The sequence below is a fragment of the Podarcis bocagei genome (genome assembly GCF_964188305.1).
Source record: "Podarcis bocagei genome assembly, chromosome: 4".
Classification (NCBI taxonomy): Eukaryota; Metazoa; Chordata; class Lepidosauria; order Squamata; family Lacertidae; genus Podarcis; species Podarcis bocagei.
The window spans coordinates 93,009,971-93,031,817 of record NC_138128.1 but is presented as its reverse complement, the minus strand read 5'-3'; the positions used below and the strand labels follow the sequence as shown (position 1 = coordinate 93,031,817).

The 21,847-nt window shown below is 44.1% G+C and overlaps 1 protein-coding gene across 1 annotated transcript in view; it reads left to right on the top strand.

Moving 5' to 3' along the window:
• The window catches only part of WDFY4 (WDFY family member 4), a 207,038-nt gene that overhangs the window by 18,409 nt on the left and 166,782 nt on the right, over positions 1–21,847 (top strand). The window contains exons 6-12 of the mRNA XM_081191446.1: positions 4,580–4,769; positions 6,090–6,279; positions 9,047–9,207; positions 10,667–11,119; positions 13,331–13,435; positions 14,757–14,947; positions 20,968–21,569. Coding sequence (XP_081047572.1) covers positions 4,580–4,769; positions 6,090–6,279; positions 9,047–9,207; positions 10,667–11,119; positions 13,331–13,435; positions 14,757–14,947; positions 20,968–21,569 — 1,892 coding nt within the window. The remainder of the gene's footprint in view (positions 1–4,579; positions 4,770–6,089; positions 6,280–9,046; positions 9,208–10,666; positions 11,120–13,330; positions 13,436–14,756; positions 14,948–20,967; positions 21,570–21,847) is intronic.

Sequence of the window (21,847 nt, the reverse complement as noted above, 5' to 3'; positions counted from 1 at the left end):
TTGTCGGCAAGGAGATGTCTCTGCTTTTTAAGATGCTGTCTAGGTTTGTCATCGTTTTTCTCCCAAGAAGCAGGCGACCTTTAATTTTGTGTCTGCTGTCACCATCTGCAGTGCTTGTTGAATGGTTTCTTTAAATGTAAAGGTTCATCATTGTTCCACTCCATGTGTATGTCTTTAAGGGGCCAGAGCAAGGGCCAGAGCAAGATAACAAGACCCAGCTTTACAGCTGTGTAACATAGCAGGTGCTGCTGAGTTGTATTTGATTAAGGTGTGTCAGCATCTGGGTGTAGTATATAAGGAGCAGCACCTAGCTCTCCCATTACCCTGGGGGATGGGTTGGTGGTTGGGTCTGGTTTGGTTTGTTGATGTATTTAGTGTAAATGGAGTTTTTGTTTTTCTTATTAAAACCTTCTTTAAGTGCTTTTTGAGTCCTCCCTTTTTAATGCATGGTCTCCGCGGCAAGCTCTCTGCAGCGCTACCATACTGCAAAAAGCCAACATCTTTGGTTATGGGCCCAGCTGCTGAGTGGATGACTGCATATTTTTGGACTCTGAGAAAGGTTTGAAAACTCCTTCTCCTGTTAGCGTAGTTTTTGTGGGTCTGGAAGAGTTCCAGAATGGTTGACCGGGTTCCTGAAGCTGAGAAGGCTCTGGTCTTCCCACAGCTAACAGATGAGAACTATAGTTTATGGTCTTTTTGGGTGGAGGCACTTTTGACCTCTAGAGAAGTATGGACCTATGTAACTGATGACCCTCCTGACCCTGTAACTAATGCTTGGTCGAAAGGAGATGCAAAAGCCAGGGCGATAATTAATTTGGCAGTCAGCGACCAGCAAGTAGTCTATATAAGAAATAAGAAAACTGCCAAAGAAATGTGGGACAGTCTTGCAGCAGTGCATGTTAGAAAAGAGTCAGCGTCTGCATTGACGTTTTTCAAGCAGTTGTACCAGACGAAGTTGCAGCCTGGTGGTGATTTGGCAGCACACTTGAGACGTCTAGAGGCAATACGCTGCGAATTAATTCAAAGGGACATGGAGATACCTGATATTCAGTATGTTTTTATCATCCTTTGTTCCCTTAATGAGGACTTTGATGGTATAGCTAGCCAGATATCTGCCGTTCCACCAGCACAATTAACTGTGGAAGGGGTAACGGCAAGATTAATGGGCGAGTTGGATAGAAGGGAGGCTTGTGCCATAAGCACTCCTGTTTCCAGAAAGAATGAGGAACGCCATATGCAAACCTGTGGTGATACAACTGCATTTAAAGCTGCAAAGCGTTGTTGGTTCTGCAATAAGCAAGGACATTTTGCAAGGGACTGCAGATCCGAAAGAAAGCAAAGTACTCCTAAGCCTGTTTCTGTTCGTCAATCACGGTCGTCAGCCCAGCAGCCGGCATCGTATAGTAGAGACAGAAACGAGCCGCGAGCTTTTCACGCTCGGACTAAAGATCGTAAAAGAATTAAAGATGCCAAGTGGAAGTCTTTTGTTGTCGACTCAGGAGCATCTCAGCATATCTGCAATGATCGAAGCTTGTTTATTTCTTTCGAAGAGGAAATTGGTAATGTACATTTAGCCAATTCACAAGTCTTGCAGTCGCTTGGCAGGGGTACCGTTAAACTTGACTCTTTAAACATTACAATAGCGAACTGCATTTACTGCCCGTCAGTGGACAATTTATTGTCAGTAAGGTGCTTTGCCCGTCAAGGCATAACTGTGAGTTTCTTAAAGTCTATGTGTGAGTTTTTTGAGGGGAACAAACGTCTATTGTATGCCCGGGAATCTGATGGTTTATATAGACTGTATTTTCGCACCTACTCCCAATCTCCTATAAACTGCACAGTAGCACAGTCAAGCCAGGGGTTGAGGAATGTAAGGCCACATTCTGGGTGTATCCACGTGGTGCACAGAATTCTGGGACACCTGAATTTCCTGATGTTATTAAGACAAAGAATATTGTCAATGGCCTCAACTTAAAACCATGCAAATTCTTTATGCAGTGTCTATCCTGTTGCAAGAATAAGATTAAGGTTGCACGCAAGGGTAGGTGCTCAGATAGGAAAGTAACTGAGCCATTTGAGCGTGTACATTGTGATTTAGTTGGGCCACTCCCACCCTCATTAGGAGGTTCAAAGTACTGGCTTACTCTGATAGACCAGTATAGTAGATATTGTTGGACTTATGCAATAGCTGAGAAGTCCCAAGCATTTGAGAAGTACAAGGTTTTTTGCAACTGGGTAAAAACGCACTTTAACAAACCTATTAAGAACCTGTTTTCTGACCGGGGCGGGGAATTTGTTTCTGAAGATTTTGAGAAATTCCTGGAAGTGCAGGGGACTACTCATGAGTTATCTTGCCCCCGAAGTCCCTGGCAAAATGGGCTTGTTGAAGTTGTGCAGCGTGACTTGCAGGCAGGGGTTAAAACTTATCTGCACGATGCTAATCTGCCCAAAGACTTTTGGGCTGAAGCACTCCATGCTTTTTGTTATGTTAGAAATCGCAGTTATCATTCTGATTTAGATGTCACCCCCTATGAGAAGCTGTTTAAAAAACGCCCTAATCTGAAATACCTACGCATTTGGGGTTCAGATGTAATTATGCATTATCCCGCTAAGCAGAAATTGGGTGAACGTGTTCAGGGAAAATTAATGGGCTACCAGCAGGGGGCGTACAGAATTTATATACCAGCAACTGGCAAATTTCATATTACCAGAAGCATGATACAAACTGTAAATTGGAATGGGGTTGCTGTTTTCCAAGATACTGATGGTATAAATGATACTGAGGAAGAAGAGGAAGCAGCAGCAGCAGCAGGAGGAAATGGTGATTCTGAATTAATAGAAAAAGACAAAAAGCCTGTTGAATCTGATAATTTGTTTGATGATTTAAAGTCACAGGCATCTGAGGGGAGGTTAGATTCTCTTTAGTTTTCTGACCGTGAGCTTAGCCTACAGGCACCTCTTCAGTCTGACAATGATAATTTACAACCTGAAACTAGTAGTTCACTGAGTCCCATTAAGTCTGAGGAGTCTGACTCTCCTTCCGGACTGAGACGTTTAGATAGAAAGAGGCAGAATCCACAACGTTTCGCAGATGAACATTTTAATACTGTGTATGCCAATAAGGTGGTTTTTGAGCCAAAAAGCTACAATGATGTTCAGAATTTACCTAAGCACCAAGCTGTAAATTGGTATAAAGCTATGAACTCTGAGATAGCTTCTTTAAAAGAGTATAACACTTGGTCTCTCGTACCACAAACCCCAGATATGAGACTTATTGATTCAAAATGGGTTTATAGAGTTAAAATGAATGACAAAAATGAAGTTGTAAGGTACAAGGCAAGACTAGTTGCTAGAGGTTTTCAACAAATTCCAGGCGAAGATTATGATTTGTGCTATTCGCCAAGTGTAAAATATGAAACAGTTAAGCTTTTGTTAAAAGATGCATCACAATGTGGAAAAGCCCACTACACAATGTTTCTCTGCTCTTAAGAGAGTGGTAATGTACCTTAAACATACCAAACATTATAGGTTGCAGTTTACACCCAGTATTGATAAAGGTTTTGAAATTTTCTGCGATGCATCTCATGCTGTGGAACAAAATAATTGCAGGGGTGTGTCTGGTATGGTGTTTTGTTATAACGGTTGTCCATTTGAATGGAAGTCCCAGACACAAACCATTATTTGTCTCTCTACAACAGAGAGTGAATTATGTGCATGCGTTCAGGCCACTCGTGATGTAGAATAGTATCTGCAAGTATTTGCAGACCTACAGATGCAAGTAACACTACCAGTAAAAGTTTACCTTGATTCCCAGAGTGGACTTGCTATCCTGTGTTCAGAGACCAATACGCAGCGCACTAGAGTCTTAAGATTACGTTTAGAATTTGTAAAGAAACTAATTGCTGATGAAATGGTTGTATTTAAATATGTTCCAGGTGACAATCAAATTGCGGACATTTTTACTAAAGCACTTCCAAAGGTTACACATGAAAAACATGTACAAAGTATGCTTTATGTTTTTGTTTCACAAAGATGAACCGCAGGGGAAATGTTGAATGGTTTCTTTAAATGTAAAGGTTCATCATTGTTCCACTCCATGTGTATGTCTTTAAGGGGCCAGAGCAAGGGCCAGAGCAAGATAACGAGACCCAGCTTTACAGCTGTGTAACATAGCAGGTGCTGCTGAGTTGTATTTGATTAAGGTGTGTCAGCATCTGGGTGTAGTATATAAGGAGCAGCACCTAGCTCTCCCATTACCCTGGGGGATGGGTTGGTGGTTGGGTCTGGTTTGGTTTGTTGATGTATTTAGTGTAAATGGAGTTTTTGTTTTTCTTATTAAAACCTTCTTTAAGTGCTTTTTGAGTCCTCCCTTTTTAATGCATGGTCTCCCCGGCAAGCTCTCTGCAGCGCTACCATACTGCAAAAAGCCAACAGTGCTACCTAATTCAAATGGAGCATCTGAGCATCTCAGGATGGGGAAAATATCTCAAAGCAGGATGTGGTGTTATTGTGTTTAAGCCCAGGGAAGGGTCTGCTTGGCTAATAGCATCTGATTCTTCCAGTTGTTCTTTGCTTCCAGACAATGCTCAACATTTATGCAGAAGACCAAGGGGTGGAGGAGCTTCTCGTGGCTACTGACCTTCAGTCTCTAATCATAGCAGCAGCCTCCTTTTGGGACCGAGGTAGCCCTTCCTGGAAAGGCCCCACAAGCCAAGTGCTCCGAACAATTTCAAAGGCCCAGTCCAGAAACACAATTTCATACTTGCAAGGTAAAAAGAACCATGTTCTTCTCTACTTATGAGATGGAGATGACCTATCATAGATATCGTGGATCTCTATTGCTGTTGTTTGGGTTCAAAGATTATTTCCCAGGGCTAAGAAGTGAATGATATCCCATAAGGCAGGCATAGGCAAACTCTGACCCTCCAAATGTTTGGGACTGCAATTCCCACCATCCCTGACCACTGGTCCTGTTAGCTAGGTATGATGGGAATTGTAGTCCTAAGCATCTGGAGGACGGGAGTTTGCCTATGCCTGCCATAAGGTGCTTCCCACATAGACTTCATTGAAGAGTGCAGCAGCTGTGAAGAAAGCAGATTATATGTAGGGCTAGTTGATGTCTGGTTTTCAACTTTGCGATATATCAGCAGCTAAACATCATGATATACCGATATATCACAATGTCTGCAATAAGGATGGAGCTAGGTAGAGACATTGGCTGGTTTCACTGTTTTCATCACATTGTGATGATTGCATAACACACACATCTCATGATTCACAATATATTGTGATATCAAAAATTATGAAACCAATGATCATGGTATGGACTTGAAGCTGGTTTTGAAGAATATATTGATCTATTAGGGCTGGACAATACATCAATGTATCTTCCAAAATCAGCCCTAACACACATGATTGGTGATACATTGCCAGGTCAAAAAGTATGAAACCGATATCACAATATGGACACCCAAAACCGATTTTGGATGATATATTGATGTCTTGCCCAGCCCTAATTATATGATAGGGATTATTAGCAAAAGGACTGAAAATAAAACTGCTATCATTGTAACATCATTACGTAAGCCTACGTTGCAGAAGCTTTAGGAAAAAGGCATATTGTTTTGGTTACTGTATCTCAAAAAGGGTGTTGTACAGCGTAGGAAAAGGCAACCCAAATGATCAGGGGTCTGGAACAACTCCACTATGAGGAAGGGATATATTTGGACATTGTTATGGGGGGGGGGGAGAAGATGAGTAAGGGAAGGCGGACATGAAAGAGCTTTATAAAATGATGCATAGCATAAAGAAAGTGGAGAGAAAGAAGACTTTCTCCCTGTCGTCCTATATGAGTCATCCAAAGAAAAAATGAAATCAGTTGGCAGGCGATTCAGGACAGACAAAATAAGTGATGCGATAGCAGGGAATTAATTTATGGCATTCGATCCACAAGATGTATTGTAGTGCTGGCCAAGAAGTAGTGGTCTGATTTACCCAGTCTTGGACATACCCTTGGGTACTGAAAGTGGAAGTGTTGAGCTTCCGTAGTTAATATTTACCTGTTTTGCTTTTTTAATTATTATTTCTAGCTATGGATTGCATCAAAATTTCCATTCAGAATTTGTCCAAGCTTGCTGACTCCCTGTCTCCTCGTGTTGTATGCGAAGCAATCAACATCATCCTGTGCTTTGTGAGGGATTCGTACCTGATCTCTCCTGCCTTGCTTTTGGAGTTTGAGAACAACGGGGGCTATCAGCTCCTGCTGAAAGTGTTTCTCAGGCAAGTCTGTTGATACAGCCTGTTGGTTGTCATAGAGTGATGACTGTGTCTTTTTTCGTTGAGTAATTCTATTGTATTTTGTCGTGAGACTCTTGGTTTCATTAATGCGTGCTTCTTAGGACTCAAGCTTTCTAGCCACAAGTCCATACTTTCTTGATCCGTGTCCAAACTCTGCTTTTATTTTTGCCCTGACTCTTTCGTTAGGAAGAGGAAAGCCACCTCTTTAACGCTGAGCAGAAACTAACGGCAATTTGGGTTTTCTGCAGAACTGGGTTTTGCTCCAATTCAGTGGTAAATAGCTGCCGTTGTTTTTTCAGGGAAAGGGCTGGGGCAAAAAACCCAAAGTGCCTGGACGTGAAGCTCTAGAGTTCCATTTGACAAAAAGCTCAGTAGAGCATGAGACTCTTAATCTCAAGGTTGTGGGTTGGGGCCCCACATTGGTTGAAAGAGTCCTGCATTTGCAGGAAGTTGGACTAGATGACTCTCATATAAAGTAAAGGGACCCCTGACCATTAGGTCCAGTGGTGGCCGACTCTGGGGTTGTGGCGCTCATCTCGCTTTATTGGCCGAGGGAGCCGGCATACAGCTTCCGGGTCATGTGGCCAGCATTACTAAGCCGCTTCTGGCGAACCAGAGCAGTGCATGGAAACGCCGTTTACCTTCCAACTGGAGTGGTACCTATTTATCTACTTGCACTTTGACGTGCTTTTGAACTGCTAGGTTGGCAGGAGCAGGGACCAAGCAACACGAGCTCACCCTATCGCTGGGATTCGAACCGCCGACCTACTGATTGGCAAGTCCTAGGCTCTGTGGTTTAACCCACAGCGCCACCCGCGTCCCAGATGACTCTCATAGCCCCTTCCAACTCTACATTTCTATGAAAGCACAGCCCTGTGCTGAGAAACATGGCACAAAGGGAAGTCTGGATGAGCCCTAACTTCACTTTATTTCCTACTATGGTTGCAAATTTAATTGTTGGGTCTCTGTTACACCACAGTGAGCTGCATTTTGGTCCTTTAAAGACCAAATCGATATGTTTGGCAGAGAACCCAAGAGCCCCAATCCCGAGTTTACATCCAACATTCAGATTTCTGGGTTTTCTAACATGTCTGCTTCTTCTAAATTCCTGACCTAGAGAGGGAGAGCTCTGATGAGTTCAATTTTGTTTTGGTTCTGCGTTTTTATTTTGGGTAGAGAGCTATTAACTCTTTTCAACCAATATGGTGGAACTATTTAAATCACGACAAGAGGAGCACCAGGCTAGTTGTTTTAAGCAGCTGTTCATTGTTCAAAAGGGGAGATTAAAGTATGGTTACCAGACATCCCCGTTTCCCGGGGACAGTACCTGGATTTACAAATCTGTTGCCGGTCAAAATCTGTCCCCGGAACGTCCCCAGATTTCATTTAATGTCACCGGATTTTTATTTGAAGTGTTGTAGATTTATTAGTAGGGAATGAATGTTGTGTGATTGGTTCAACAGCACAAGACACATCATATGGGGACTTCCGGCGAGGCAAAATGGCGGGCGCCACGGCAGCGAACAGCTCCTGAAGCCAGCCAGAGCCAATTGCTCTACCAGGCTGGCTCCGGGCTGCTGAGACTGCCACTGCCACTGCCGAGGGGGAACTGGGGACGCCCGGTGCATCAACTGGGGGAACCGCTGACCCCCCCCATGACCCAAATTGAGACAGGAGCAAGAGTGTCCGGCCAATTGGCTGACTGCCCAGTGGCTCTCTGGGGCCAGGAAAACTCCAGAGCTGACACAGGGAGAAAGAGGAGAAGAGAAGAAAGAGAGAGAAAGAGAGAGAAAGAGGAAGGAGAAAAAAGAGGGAGCCCCGACCTTGCCATGTTGTCGCTGCTGAGGAGAGGTAGGAGAGCACTGGGAGGGCAAAGACATATGGCCAAGGCCAGGCCCGACCCGAGCCTATTCCATGGTGGCTATCACTCCTAGAGAGCAGGCCGGGACCCAGAAGAAGGCCAAATGACAGAGGAGACCGCAGAAGTGAAGATCATTCTGCCTGGACACTGAGGTCCAGCGCCGAGGGCCTTCTGGCGGTTCTCTCACTGCGAGAAGCCAAGTTACAGGGAACCAGGCAGAGGGCCTTCTCGGTAGTGGCACCTGCCCTATGGAACGCCCTCCCACCAGACGTCAAAGAGAAAAACAACTACCAAACTTTTAGAAGACTTCTAAAGGGCAGCCCTGTTTAGGGAAGCTTTTAATGTTTAATAGGTTATTGTATTTTAGTGTTTTGTTGGAAGCCGCCCAGAGTGGCTGGGGAAACCCAGCCAGATGGGCGGGGTATAAATAAATTATTATTATTATTATTATTACTACTACTACTTTTTTTAAAAAAATAACTTTTTCTTCCTCTTTTTTTTTTAAAAAAAGTGTCCCCGGATTCTTTTTTAAAAAACAATAATCTGGTATAGATTAAAGGCTCCCCTTGCCATATTCCCCCCTCCCCAGTGAATTGTGTTCCAATCTGCACCTCTGTCCAAGGGTGGGGATCAGTTAGGTCTACAGAAGAAACCAGACTCAACTGTTCCTCCCATCACTATCTGGACAACATGATGTCATAGCTAGTCTGATTACCGGTATCTCCTCCCTGGTCTTGAATTAGTCAGTCCTAATTTCAGCCTTTGTATCTTTAGCTGTTCCTTCTCTCATATATGTCTTCTTGGGAATTCTGCACTGCAGCAGTGGCAGTGAGGTGCCCAGTTGCTGTTTCCACATGTGATAACTAAGTTCTCCATCTACGTTTCCAGATATGAAGGGCTGCTGAGCAGCAAAGAAGACGCCAGTGTTAAAGAAATGCTGGATTTCCTGGCACAACTGACTGTTTGTGGGAAAACAGAACTGAAGGTTTCAGGCAATATTACACCTCCCCAGCTGCCGCAATTCAGTGCTAAACAGTCCACTTCTCCAGGTATGTATCATGTGGCCAATGATGTGAGGGAATTTGGCTGCATGGCATGAAAATGTGAAAGGGGATGCGGGTGGCGCTGTGGGTTAAACCACAGAGCCTAGGACTTGCCAATCGGAAGGTCGGCCGTTCAAATCCCCGCAACGGGGTGAGCTCCTGTTGCTCGGTCCCTACTCCTGCCCACCTAGCAGTTCAAAAGCACATCAAAGTGCAAGTAGATAAATAGGTACCGCTCCGGCGGGAAGGTAACCGGCATTTCCGTGCGCTGCTCTGGTTCTCCAGAAGTGGCTTAGTCATGCTGGCCCCAACATGACCCAGAAGCTGTACGCCAGCTTCCTCGGCCAATAAAGCGAGATGAGTGCCGCAACCCCAGAGTCGGCCACGACTGGACCTAATGGTCAGACGTCCCTTTACCTTTACCTTTATGATTTGTGGGGACATGCAACCAGGAATTTAAACACAGCCTGTGAAAAAGTGAGAAGAAATCAGGCATTCAACACTTCCATGGCTGCCAAGAGTAGTTGGTTCGCAACATAAAAAAGAGATCAGAAGTGTGTTCCTTCGTTATGGGTCATTTCCATAATTAATTGGAAAAAATGTTTTAAAGCACTCCCCCCCCCAAAAAAAAAACCCAGAGTCCTTTCTGTTGGGGATAATTCAGACTGAAATTCCCAGGTGTCAAAAAAATTATTTAGGTTTGCTGCTACTGCAGCCTGTGTTTTGTTAGCCCCAAAATGGAAAACGAGCGAAGTCCCAGCCAAAGAAAAATGACAACTTAAGTTGACGGAATAGGCACAACTTGCAGACTTAACATATAGAAAAATAAAAGAACAAGAAGAACATACGCTTAAAGAAGATTGGAAAATGTTTATTGACTACGTGGGAAATAATAGTGTACAGCTGAAAACGTTAGCAGCATTAAGATAAATCCAACAGTGTAAATAAGTTTTGATGGATACAATAATGGAATACTGAACGGTATAGTTTTTGTAAAATGTGCAGGGATTTGTGATATGCAAAATGAACCATGGAAGGAGAAGAAGGGAAGTCATTGATATTTTAATGATGTAAAAATGAGTGTTTTAAAGTGCAAAACAGAAAATTTAATCAAAATTATATACAAAAAAGATAAGCGTGTGCCTTCAAACAGTAACAGTTTTAATTCTGAACATTTGGACCAGAAGTGGTCATGCTTTGAGAATCCCCATCTAATGCGGGCTTCCTCAATGGAAGCACCTCTCGTTTAAGTGCCCTGAAAAGGCTACATACCAAACATTGCAGCAGGACCATGGACATTAATTTCCATAGCATTTACATGACAGCAAAGCTTGCTAGATTTCCCCCAATAATGTCTTAGGAAGAGGGCTGTTAAGACTTTTTATTTAAAAAAAGGAGTGGTTGCAAATAATCACCCTGGGAGAATACCAGAGAAATTGCTGATGTTCTTGTTTTTCCCCCACAGGAAATACAGTGAAAAACCTGAAAGCCTTCCAGGTGCTAGAATCCCTTTTTCGGAAATCGAGCAACGCAGAGCTCTGCCGGCACATCTTACTGGCCCTGAAAGATATCTGGACCTGGAACCCCATGAACTTTTTCCTCCTGGAGTGGTCTCTGCAGCCCATTTCCCAGTTTGTGGGCATCATCCCCCTCAAGCCCATGCTGGTCCAGAGACAGTTCTTCCAGTTGGTGGAGTCCTTGGTGCTGGATCTCTCGTACATCCCCCACGAGATCCTAAAGGATGTTCAGGGCTTGATCAAGGAGAGTCCTGATCCACTGTGCACTGCACTTGCTCTGCGCTGCCTCCACAGCATCACCAAGAGGGACCTGCTCTTCACAGATATCTTCAGAGACTCAGGGCTCTTGGGAATGCTACTCGCACAACTACGCAAAGAGGCGAAGATATTGAGAAAGAAAGGTACCGTATTTTTTGCTCTATAAGATGCACCAGACCACAAGATGCACCTAGTTTTTGGAGGAAGAAAACAAGAAAAAATAATAATTCTGAATCTCAGAAGCCAGAACAGCAAGAGGGATCGCTGTGCAGTGAAAGCAGCAATCCCTCTTGCTGTTCTGGCTTTTGTGATAGCTGCGCAGCCTGCATTAGCTCCATAAGACGCACACACATTTCCCCTTACTTTTTAGGAGGGAAAAAGTGAGTCTTATAGAGCAAAAAATACGGTACAATGCATTAACCACACCTCTCTCTATGTCAGCGGTTCTCAACCTGTGGGTCCCCAGATGTTGTTGGACTACAACTCCCATCATCCCTGAGCTCTGGGCTTGCTAGCTAGGGGTGATGGGAGTTGTAGTTCAACAACATCTGGGGACCTACAGGTTGAGAAAGGCTGCTCTATGTAGTGCAGTTTCAGCCAGGCAGCATGGACGCTGGTGGCGCTGTGGTCTAAACCACTGAGTCTCTTGGGCTTGCTGATCAGAAGGTTGGTGGTTCGAATCCCTGAGACGGGGTGAGCTCCCGTTGTTCGGTCCCAGATCCTGCCAACCTGGCAGTTCGAAAGCACACCAGTGCAAGTAGATAAATAGGTTGTGGCGGGAAGGTAAATGGCGTTTCTGTGTGCTCTGGTTTCCGTCACGGTGTTCTGTTGTGCCAGAAGCGGTTTAGTCCTGCTGGCCACATGACCTGGAAAGCTGTTTGTGGACAAATGCCGGCTCCCTCGGCCTGAAAGCGAGATGAGCACCACACCCTCATTGTCGCCTTTGACTGGACTTAACCGTCATGGAGTCCTTACCTTTACTTTTTTTAATGAATGTGTATATTAGTGAAAATAACAAACACTAGAGGATGTTGTCTTGTGGATATCTATATCTATATTAGGTGAAATTTGCATACAAATATGGGTTTGAGCCCCAAGTTCGGCAAAAAGATTGGTTGGAGGTTGGAGAAGATGACCTCTGTGGTCCCTTCCAAATCTATGATTCTATGATTCTCTGTGTGTATTAGCAGAAATCTGTACCTGAATGCCGATAAATTTTCATTGGGACTTTAAAAAAATTTGCAAATGGATGTGGAAATGTGGATAGCTGGACTCAAGCCTGGAAAAATGAGAAAAACAGAAACCAAAATTGCCAGATTTGCCCACCATCCCTATCAACAGCTGATGTTAGTCTTTGCCTGATGTAGCCACAGAGTGTTTCCTCCATTCATGGCTCTGCTACTTTCTTCTGAACCTGCCTTGTCATTGAACCTGCTCCCTTATCATTGTGTAGGGACGCGGGTGGTGCTGTGGGTTAAACCACAGAGCCTAGGGCTTGCCAGTCAGAAGGTCGGCGGATCGAATCCCCGTGATGGGGTGAGCTCCCGTTGCTCGGTCCCTGCTCCTGCCAACCTAGCAGTTCAAAAGCACGTCAAAGTGCAAGTAGATAAACAGGTACCGCTCTGGCGGGAAGGTAAACGGCGTTTCCGTGCGCTGCTCTGGTTCTCCAGAAGCGGCTTAGTCATGCTGGCCACATGACCCGGAAGCTGTATGCCGGCTCCCTCGGCCAAGAAAGCGAGATGAGTGTTGCAACCCCAGATTCACGGCTGGACCTAATGGTCAGGGGTCCTTTTTATCATTGTGTGGTCTAAACCACTGAGCCTAGGACTTGCCAATCGGAAGGTCGGCGGTTCGAATCCCCACGACGGAGTGAGCTCCTGTTGCTCGGTCCCAGCTCCTGCCAACTTAGCAGTTCGAAAGCACGTCAAAGTGCAAGTAGATAAATAGGTACCGGTCTGGGGGGAAGGTAAATGGCGTTTCCATGTGCTGCTCTGGTTTCGCCAGAAGCGGCTTAGTCATGCTGGCCACATGACCCGGAAAAACTGTCTGTGGACAAACGCTGGCTCCCTCGGCCAGTAAAGCGAGATGAGCGTTGCAACCCCAGAGTCGTTCGTGACTGGACTTAACTGTCAGGGCTCCTTTACCTTTACCTTTACCTTTACACCTCAGTCAGATAGTGGCATTCCTCTACTTCCTTGTTGCTCACCTGTTCAGCTTCAACAGCCCTTACCAGTTCCTCATGAGATGGCATTGTTTCCTTTCGGGAACTGGTTTTCCTGTTTGATTTTAGAAATGGCCCTCCTCCATAAGAAGCGTTGTTGCTGAGGCAATTGGTCTGGTTTCTTTCTATCCAGGTGGAAACCAAGCAGCCTATCAGGATCAGGCGAAGGAAAGAGAGCTCACCAATAGGACACTGAAGCTGGTGGCTGCTCTTACAGAAGGATCTGTTAGGAACACAGGTAAGAAGAGTCCATGAAGCGCTGTTGGTCCCTCTTTATGATTATGTGTCCCAGGGGCTGGAGAAGAGACCCCTTATTCAACTATGGAGAAGTGACCCAAACTGGTATTCTGGATTTCCTCTCCAGAAGGGTCATTCTGCTTTTTATTTAGCCTTGTTCGATTTGTCTTTGCTGGATTAATTTCGGTTTCAGACATTTAATCAAAAACTGGCAATTTTCCTCCTGTTTCTTTTTTTTGGGGATAATAATTTTTATTAGTTTTCAATTACAATCTAATAATAGCTTCATTATAACAATACCAATCTATAATACAATTACTAATACCAATCATCCTTATACTGAATTATATAATTTAGGGGGTCCCCCAAGTGCTAGAATTGATTGATGATTTTCTTTATTTCTGCATTCCAAAATCTCAATAATTTCAATTACATTCCAGTCATAATGATAATCCCTTATACAATAACTGCAATATTAATAACTTCTATGCGTGTTGACACATTAAATGATTTATAGAACTACAAGTGAGACACTCAAACTATATCCTTGTTCCTCATGTGTGTGGCAATTATTCTGTCTGTGGTGTTTCTTCCTGTCTTTGTAAAATGTTATGTCTCTTTTTTTCCCAGTTGTTGCTGTTATCCATTATGCCTTGGGCGGAGCTGATATCCCATTGCTGTTCCAGAAATTTCTCCCTGACTCTGTCCCATGCTTCGTTGTTTTGCAACTTTAACAATAGCTGCAAAATTCAGTCTGTCTCAATAAATAACCTTTTTTCACCATTATCCCTCTCAGACTGGGAAAATAAGACAGCCGAATGAAGCCTTATCTCAAATTTTCACTCCCGTTTCAGTTTTGGTTAGAATTGTCCTATATTGCTATGTGTGATACTGCAGAACGCTTACAAAAGTAAAGATGGGGGCCCTCTATTTTGCTATTTCCATGCTTTTTCCATGCATGAGTGAATTTCTAAGCCATTGTTTCCCAAACTTGGGTCTCCAGCTGTTTTTGGACTACAACTCCTATCAGCTTTAGCTAGTGGCCAGGGATGATGGGAATTGTAGTCTGAAAGCAGCTGGAGAAACACTGTTCTAAGTGCTTTAACTCTTCTCTAGAGTTGGAACTGACATTATTCACTATAATCCTTATATTTGTTTTTGGTGATTCTCGGCTAGCTAGCTGGTCCTCTCGAAGACCCGGGATAATTTATGCAATAGGATAAGTACTAAAACTAATATATCTTCAAAATTATGTCGGTATGCAGCAATCCAAGATGTGGTGTGGTCATGGATCAGTTAACTATGTTTACTTACTGCTTTAGTGGTTCTCAGAGACTACGGGATGGTGCCATATATCAAGATTTTTATAGACGATGAATTGTACCGAAATGATACCCTGACTATCTTGGAGCATCTGTCAGTTATCAACCCTGAGGAGTACATGAGTATCATTGTTGGCGCCTTGTGCTCTTCCACCCAAGGGGAACTAAACTTCAAGCTGGATCTACTTAAGGTGATGATAAATACGAAATGCTCCTTCTTGTTTATTTAGTTCCCCTCCCTCTTTATGTAGAAATACGTGATGGCTGGGCTTGATCCTTTCTACTTTTGTTTTTCCCTCCTGCACTGAATGCTAAGGAAATTCTATATAAGTGATTGATTGATTGATTGATTGATTGATTTTGTATACCGCCCTTCACTGGGGTGCCCCTGAGAGGCCTGTGCCCTGGCGCAACGAACCACTAAGCCCTATGGGAAAGACGGCTCTGTATAGAAGCGCAACAGGCTGAATGGTAATGTTTGTAACAAATTTCTTTACTGGTTACTTCCTAACATGCGAATCATGTACACCATATACAATCCTTAAGGTATATAACCTATTTAATTAAATCCAACGCAGATACAGTGGTACCTCGGGTTACATAAGCTTCAGGTTACATATGCTTCAGGTTACAGACTCCGCTAACCTACGCTTCAGGTTACAGACTCCGCTAACCCAGAAATAGTGCTTCAGGTTAAGAACTTTGCTTCAGGATGAAAACAGAAATTGTGCTCCGGCGGCGCGGCGGCAGTGGGAGGCCTCATTAGCTAAAGTGGTGCTTCAGGTTAAGAACAGTTTCAGGTTAAGAACTGACCTCCGGAACGAATTAAGTACTTAACTCAAGGTACCACTGTATATTTCTTCCTTCATAATACATTATTATGTTACACAGTCTTTGAATGATTAAGGAAAGGCTCCCGGAATGTCACGGAAGATATTGATCATAGTATTATCAAGTGTCTATATTTGTATTATATGGAACTATTAACAGCTGAGGAAGCCCTTTGGGGCGAAACAAGGAAATACCGGAAACCTTGTTCTGCCTACCCAGCTGCCTGGGCCAGCCCGTCTGTGTCTCTGCCTGGGCCAACGTGCCTGTGTCTGCTACCTGTACTAGCCAACCTCATCAGCTGTATTGTCCATGACATTCCAGTGACCTTTCCTTAATCATTCGAGGACTGTGTAAACACAAGAATGTATTAAGAAGGAATAAATATGCAGTGGACACTCGGGTTGTGAACGTGATCCATGCGGGATGCACGTTCACAACCCTCAGTGGTGTGTCTGTGCATGTGCGGGTTGCGACTCCGCGCTTCTGCGCATGGGCGACTGCCGAAACCCGGAAATAACCCGTTCCGGTACTTCCGGGTTTCAGCGGTCCACAACCTGAAAAAATGCTATCTGAAGCGTCTGTAACCCAAGGTATGACTTCATTGGATTTAATTAAATAGGTTATATACCTTAAGGATTGTATATGGTGTACATCCTGGGCTTGATTCACATGTTAGGAAGTAGCCAGTAAAGAAATTTGTTACAAACATTGCCATTCAGCCTGTTGTGCTCTATATATTGTAACTACTCCATCAAGAGGGGACGCGGGTGGCGCTGTGGTCTAAACCACAGAGCCCAGGGCTTGCCGATCAGAAGGTCGGCGGTTTGAATCCCCGTGATGGGGTGAGCTCCCGTTGCTTGGTCCCTGCTCCTGCCAACCTAGCAGTTCGAAAGCACATCAAAGTGCAAGTAGATAGATAGGTACCACTCTGGCGGGAAGGTAAACAGCGTTTCTGTACGCTGCTCTGGTTTGCCAGAAGCAAGATCAGGCAACCTCCCGTCCATCTGGTCATGGGAGCCACCCACCAACAGTGCCTCCCATCTTATCTGGATTGAGCTTCAGTTCATTGGCTCTCATCCAGTCCATTACCGAGTCAAGACAATGATCCAGAACATCCGCTGCCACACCTGCAGATGTAAAGGAGAAACAGAGCTGTGTGTCATCAGCATATTGCTACTTCATAGCAGGCCCTATTCATCATTGCCAGCACATCTGTGAGAAGGATTTCAGGCCAGATGGGAACACTATATCAGCTATGTAGACAAGTCAGTTCTGACTCCATAGTTTTGCAGTTATTTCAAGTTTCTAGGAGTTGTTCAGATTCTTTAAAACAGGGCTTGTGTTCTAATTTTCTTCATCCCACCCCACTACTGGGGTGGTCTCTGTGGGAATGTTCAGGGATGCAGGAGAGGATCTATTGTCTGATTATATCCTTATAATCCTTGAAAGCCAGTGTGGTGTAGTGGTTAAGAGCGGTAGTCTCGTAATCTGGGGAACCGGGTTCGCATCTCCGCTCCTCCACCTGCAGCTGCTGGGTGACCTTGGGCCAGTCACACTTCTCTGAAGTCTCTCAGCCCCACTCACCTCACAGGGTGTTTGTTGTGGGGGAGGAAGGGAAAGGAGAATGTTAGCCGCTTTGAGACTCCTTAAAGGGAGTGAAAGGCGGGATATCAAATCCAAACTCTTCTTCTTCTTCTTCTTATCCAACTTGTGTTAACAAGTTCTCCAATTTCAGCAGAGTCATACATTCCCCTTTATTTTAAGTTTGCAGCGGCTGCATTTGCTCAGGCTCGCTAAAGCCTCTATAATAATTATTCTGGTAATTTCCCCTTATTCCCTCATAAAATAGAAGAGACGACACAGTCTTTTACAAAAGTATAAAAAGAGTTTACTCACATTCTGTTCACAATCAAATCCCAGAAGGCAGACTTAGGCTTAATGAAGTAATAGACATTTGGAATCTATCTTATAAGAAGACAATCCCTTTGTCCTCTCTTGGCTGGAAGCCAAGAGTGCATCTTTCACTCAGTAGATGTTGCTTCTTCGATGCATGTGGTGAAAGAGAGAAGGAAGAGAAGGAAGATGGCTGCCCTGCCCTGTGCTTTTATCATTACCTGCACAGGTCTGGCCACACCCACCTCTAGTCACATGCAGAGGAAGTCTGTCCCAGCCCAGAGGGAAACAGGAAGTTTACCTGCTGGCTGGACAAACATCCCTCCCCATGTGTAAACATGTACACTCTAGGAATGTTGTACTTGACTGCTCTTGTGTTTCACATCCCACAGTCTCCTGCCCCCAGAAAGGTTTAGACAAACATTTCTTACTATAACCCTACCTTCTAGAATGAAAGAGTACTGCAACCCACTCAAAGATGCCTTCCATCCACTGAAGAGAATAAACTTACCACAGTTGATCCAACAATCTTTTTAAGACTCAGTTTGTTGCATTACCTGATCCAGTGAGAAGCAATGCAGCGTTGGTGCCTAATTCTGACAAATTATAACTGTGTTAATACATAATGTAAGAAAATGAATTTGTTATATACAGCCCTTGGGACAGTGATTACATTATGCACAAATTCAGATTGATTTGCTAATATATATTTAGCTGTTAAACCCCAAGCTCAAATGTGATTAGCTCTACAGTATTCCAGAGTGGCATGAGGTAGGCAATTATGAGGAATAACGAATAATGCAATGTGAAAATAAATTCTGTTAGCTGTAAATGAGTTAGGGGGTTCCACTGCAGGCAAACCTTTTATAGATTCAAGCCAGAAGGACAGACAATTAAACTATAACAGAGTTAGAGCGAGAAGAAATGGAGTTACTCCTGACCTTTCTAGATATGTGTCAGAGCTATCCTGATACTTTGAAGTCCAACTGATTAGATTTATGCTCTGTTCAGGAGCCTAGTATGATACATTAGCATGCAAAACTGAATGACAGTAATAAAGTCCTCCTCCTGTGTTTCTGGCAAGCCCCCTTCTCACCCATTTGATGGGTTAAGAGGGAGAGAGAAAGAGAATTTGTATGTTGTGATGGGAATGTTTCACCTCGTGTGCTTGGTCTGTGAGCACTTAGAAAAGGATGCTCTGAATAATAGGCACCAACTCTATGGGGCTGAGGACAGCACCCCCCAGAAAAGGATGTGGGGATGGTCTCCAGGCCTCCCCACAGCAGACATGGACCCCACCAGGCTTCCCTGGGCCTTGCGGCCTGCTCCCAAGGTGTGGGACATCACATGTGTGTGTCACACATGTGACGTCATGCGCACACAACGAGCTCCCCACAACGTTGCGCAGAACTGGCTGCCTCTGCTGTCATTACTAAGACCCAGCATGGGTTTCTCAAAAACAAGTCATGCCAGGCAAATCTTATTTCTTTTTCTTGATAGAGATACAAGCTTTGTTACAAGCGCCTTATTCTGGACAGTTCAAGTTTCTAAGCCCTACCTCTGAAATATCTGTTGCCTCAACCAGAGACACGATGGGCCAGGTATTTCTTTTGTGCAGGTTGACATCGTAAAGCCATTGTCACAAAGGTTTACTTCTTACAGAGCTGGCAAACCTCTGTCTGGGATATGCCAGTTCAGATTGTAGGGTGGGAGTCCAACACACAGAAACATGCCTTCCACAGAGCAAATTCCACAAAGCCAGGGCTAAAACCACTCTCTGTGGCATTCTATCTTGCTATGTGTTGAGGTTTGTTGCAGATCCTCCAAGTGTCCCTATTTTCAGTCATCACCATTTATTTGTATGCCGCCTTTCCATAGTTGAAACTATGCTCAAGGAGACTTACAGCATGACAAGATTTACATAATTACAAACATAACAGAAGACATAAACAATAAATAAAATGCATAAAAAGTACACAACCTAATGGAAACAACTTTCACATAAATCAAAAGATCTAAAACTAAAGATACAACAATAATATCAATAATGGCAACAGCTCTCTCAACCCCCTGTAAATACCGGGAATACTCCAGCTCAATAATCTGTTCAGCAGTCTCCGTTTTCGTAGCTGGAGTCAGTCAGCACTCCACTCTCCCAGGCCAGATGGGAAAGGGGCCAGTAAGGCAGGGTGCAGGTCTTCCAGGGCTCACAGCCAAGATGGTCTCATTTAAAAAAACAGAGATAAAAATTAAAAACAATTTAAAAGAGGAGCCCTCGGTGCTAAACAGCCACCGCAGTCCTTGTGAAGCCTGTCAAGCCCCACCCCAGGCCAGGTGGAAGAAGGCAAGGGCTCCAGGGGCAGTCCTGGATTTACTGAAGCCCTCCCGGTTTCTGATTTGATCCCGGAATTTCCCGCTTTTCCTTAGGGTGTCCCTATTTTCACCAGAGAAACGTTAGAGGGTATGGAATTATGCGACCCACAAGCCAAGGACATAAGTAACTTTACAACCTTTAGAAGACATCTGAAGGCAGCCCTGTAGTGGGATTTTTTTTAAAAAAAGTTTAATGTTTTAATATATTTTCATATATGTTGGAAGCTGCCCAGAGTGGCTGGGGCAACCCAGTCAGATGGGTGGGGTACAAATAATAAAATTACTATTATTATGGAACGGGACGTCCCTATTTTCATTGGAGAAATGTTGGATGGCATGTTGTTTTTGTTTTTTAAATGGAGGATCATTCAGTCGAGGGAGCCCCATTTGCATTTGGGTACACCCCGAAGGTGTGCCCTAGGCCCAAATCACTCCTTTAAATTCCTAGGAGTTTATCTCAGTGAAGACCTTACTTGGAAAATAAATACAACCAGGTGGTTACGAAAGCCCAACAGAGACTCCATCTCCTGAGAGTATTGCAGAAGAACAATGTCAATCAACATTTGATGATCTCCTTCTACTGGTCCACAATAGAAAGTGTCCTTTCATACTGCATCACGGTGTGGTACGCTGGTTTGACATCATCTGATAGGAAGTGCCTACAGAGGGTGGTGAATACCACACAAGATATTATGGGCTGTCCCGTGAATCCGCTGGATGAAATAGCAGAAGAAGGTTGCCTCAGGAGAGCGAGGAAAATTCTCAGGGATGATTCACACCCTGGCCGGCACTTTCTTGATCTCCTGCCCTCAGGCAGAAGATATAGAAGCATGATTAGTCGTGCCAACAGGGTAAAGAACAGCTTCTATCCATGTTAGGCTGCTGAATGAAAAGATAACAACAGGGCAACTGACTTTCGGGTTTGGTGGGTGTGTGTCAGTAAATGAGGGGAATTAAGACTAAAAGAGTTGAGTGGGGGGTGCTCGTGTAATCTCACTGCATACAAGTTGTACAAGTGACAATAAAGTATTTCAATATTCAATATTTAAAGTTTACAGAGCAAATGAAGTGATGACTAAGTACTTTCTTCCTTTCTCACTCTCCAATTCCAAAGTCTCTCCTGAGGACACTGGACAATCCCAAGGGCCGTTCGGCCTTCAGAACCAGCAGCGGTTTTAATGGGCTGCTCTCTCTGCTGGCTGACATGGAAGGCGCGTTGCAGGATCCGCCCTCAAGCTTGTGGGCCCCGTTTGGCCCTAGCCACATAATGGAGCTTGTACTGCATATTCTCCAAGCAATAGCGGCTGCTATCTATTCGGACGCTGTCAACCGTGATTTTTTCCAAAAGAAGGGGCTCTTTGACAAGATGGCGGAGGACCTTGGCTTGCTAGGCTGCTTCTCAGGACAGAAGTGGGGACAGATTCCAGTACAGCTCCACGCAACACGGTCGTTTGCTGAATTTTCAAATGCAGCTGTTTCCTCACCCGAGTCCTTTCCTACTTGGCTTAAAAGCTGCATAATTATACTCAGTTTCCTTGACAACATGGCCAAGAGGAACCCCTTCGAACTCAAGAGCTACTTGGTGGACATGAAACTAGGTGTAGATCAAGTCGCTCAAGATGTAAAAGAAAATAAACCAGAAGAAACTGAAGACAACTTTGAGCAATCAGGTGAAAATAGAGCAACTGTAGACCTACAACCAGAATTCAAAGACAGGTAAGTTTTTGACTACTATAAGTACTAAAAAAAGTCTAAAGATGCTTCTGTTATTATATTTTTACAGCATTCTTTTCATACGGTAAGTGAAGGGGGAGACATTTTATCCAGCTTCCATGAAACAATATGTGAATTGAAATACATGGATCCTTCGTGGTTTGTACTACTCTGGGTTTCATAACAAAGCTCTTCAGGCAAATAATGTGTACTAAAAGGTGTTTCTTTGTTTGTTTTTTTAAAGGGAAAAGTGTGCATAAAAATGTGTATGTTTGTGGAAA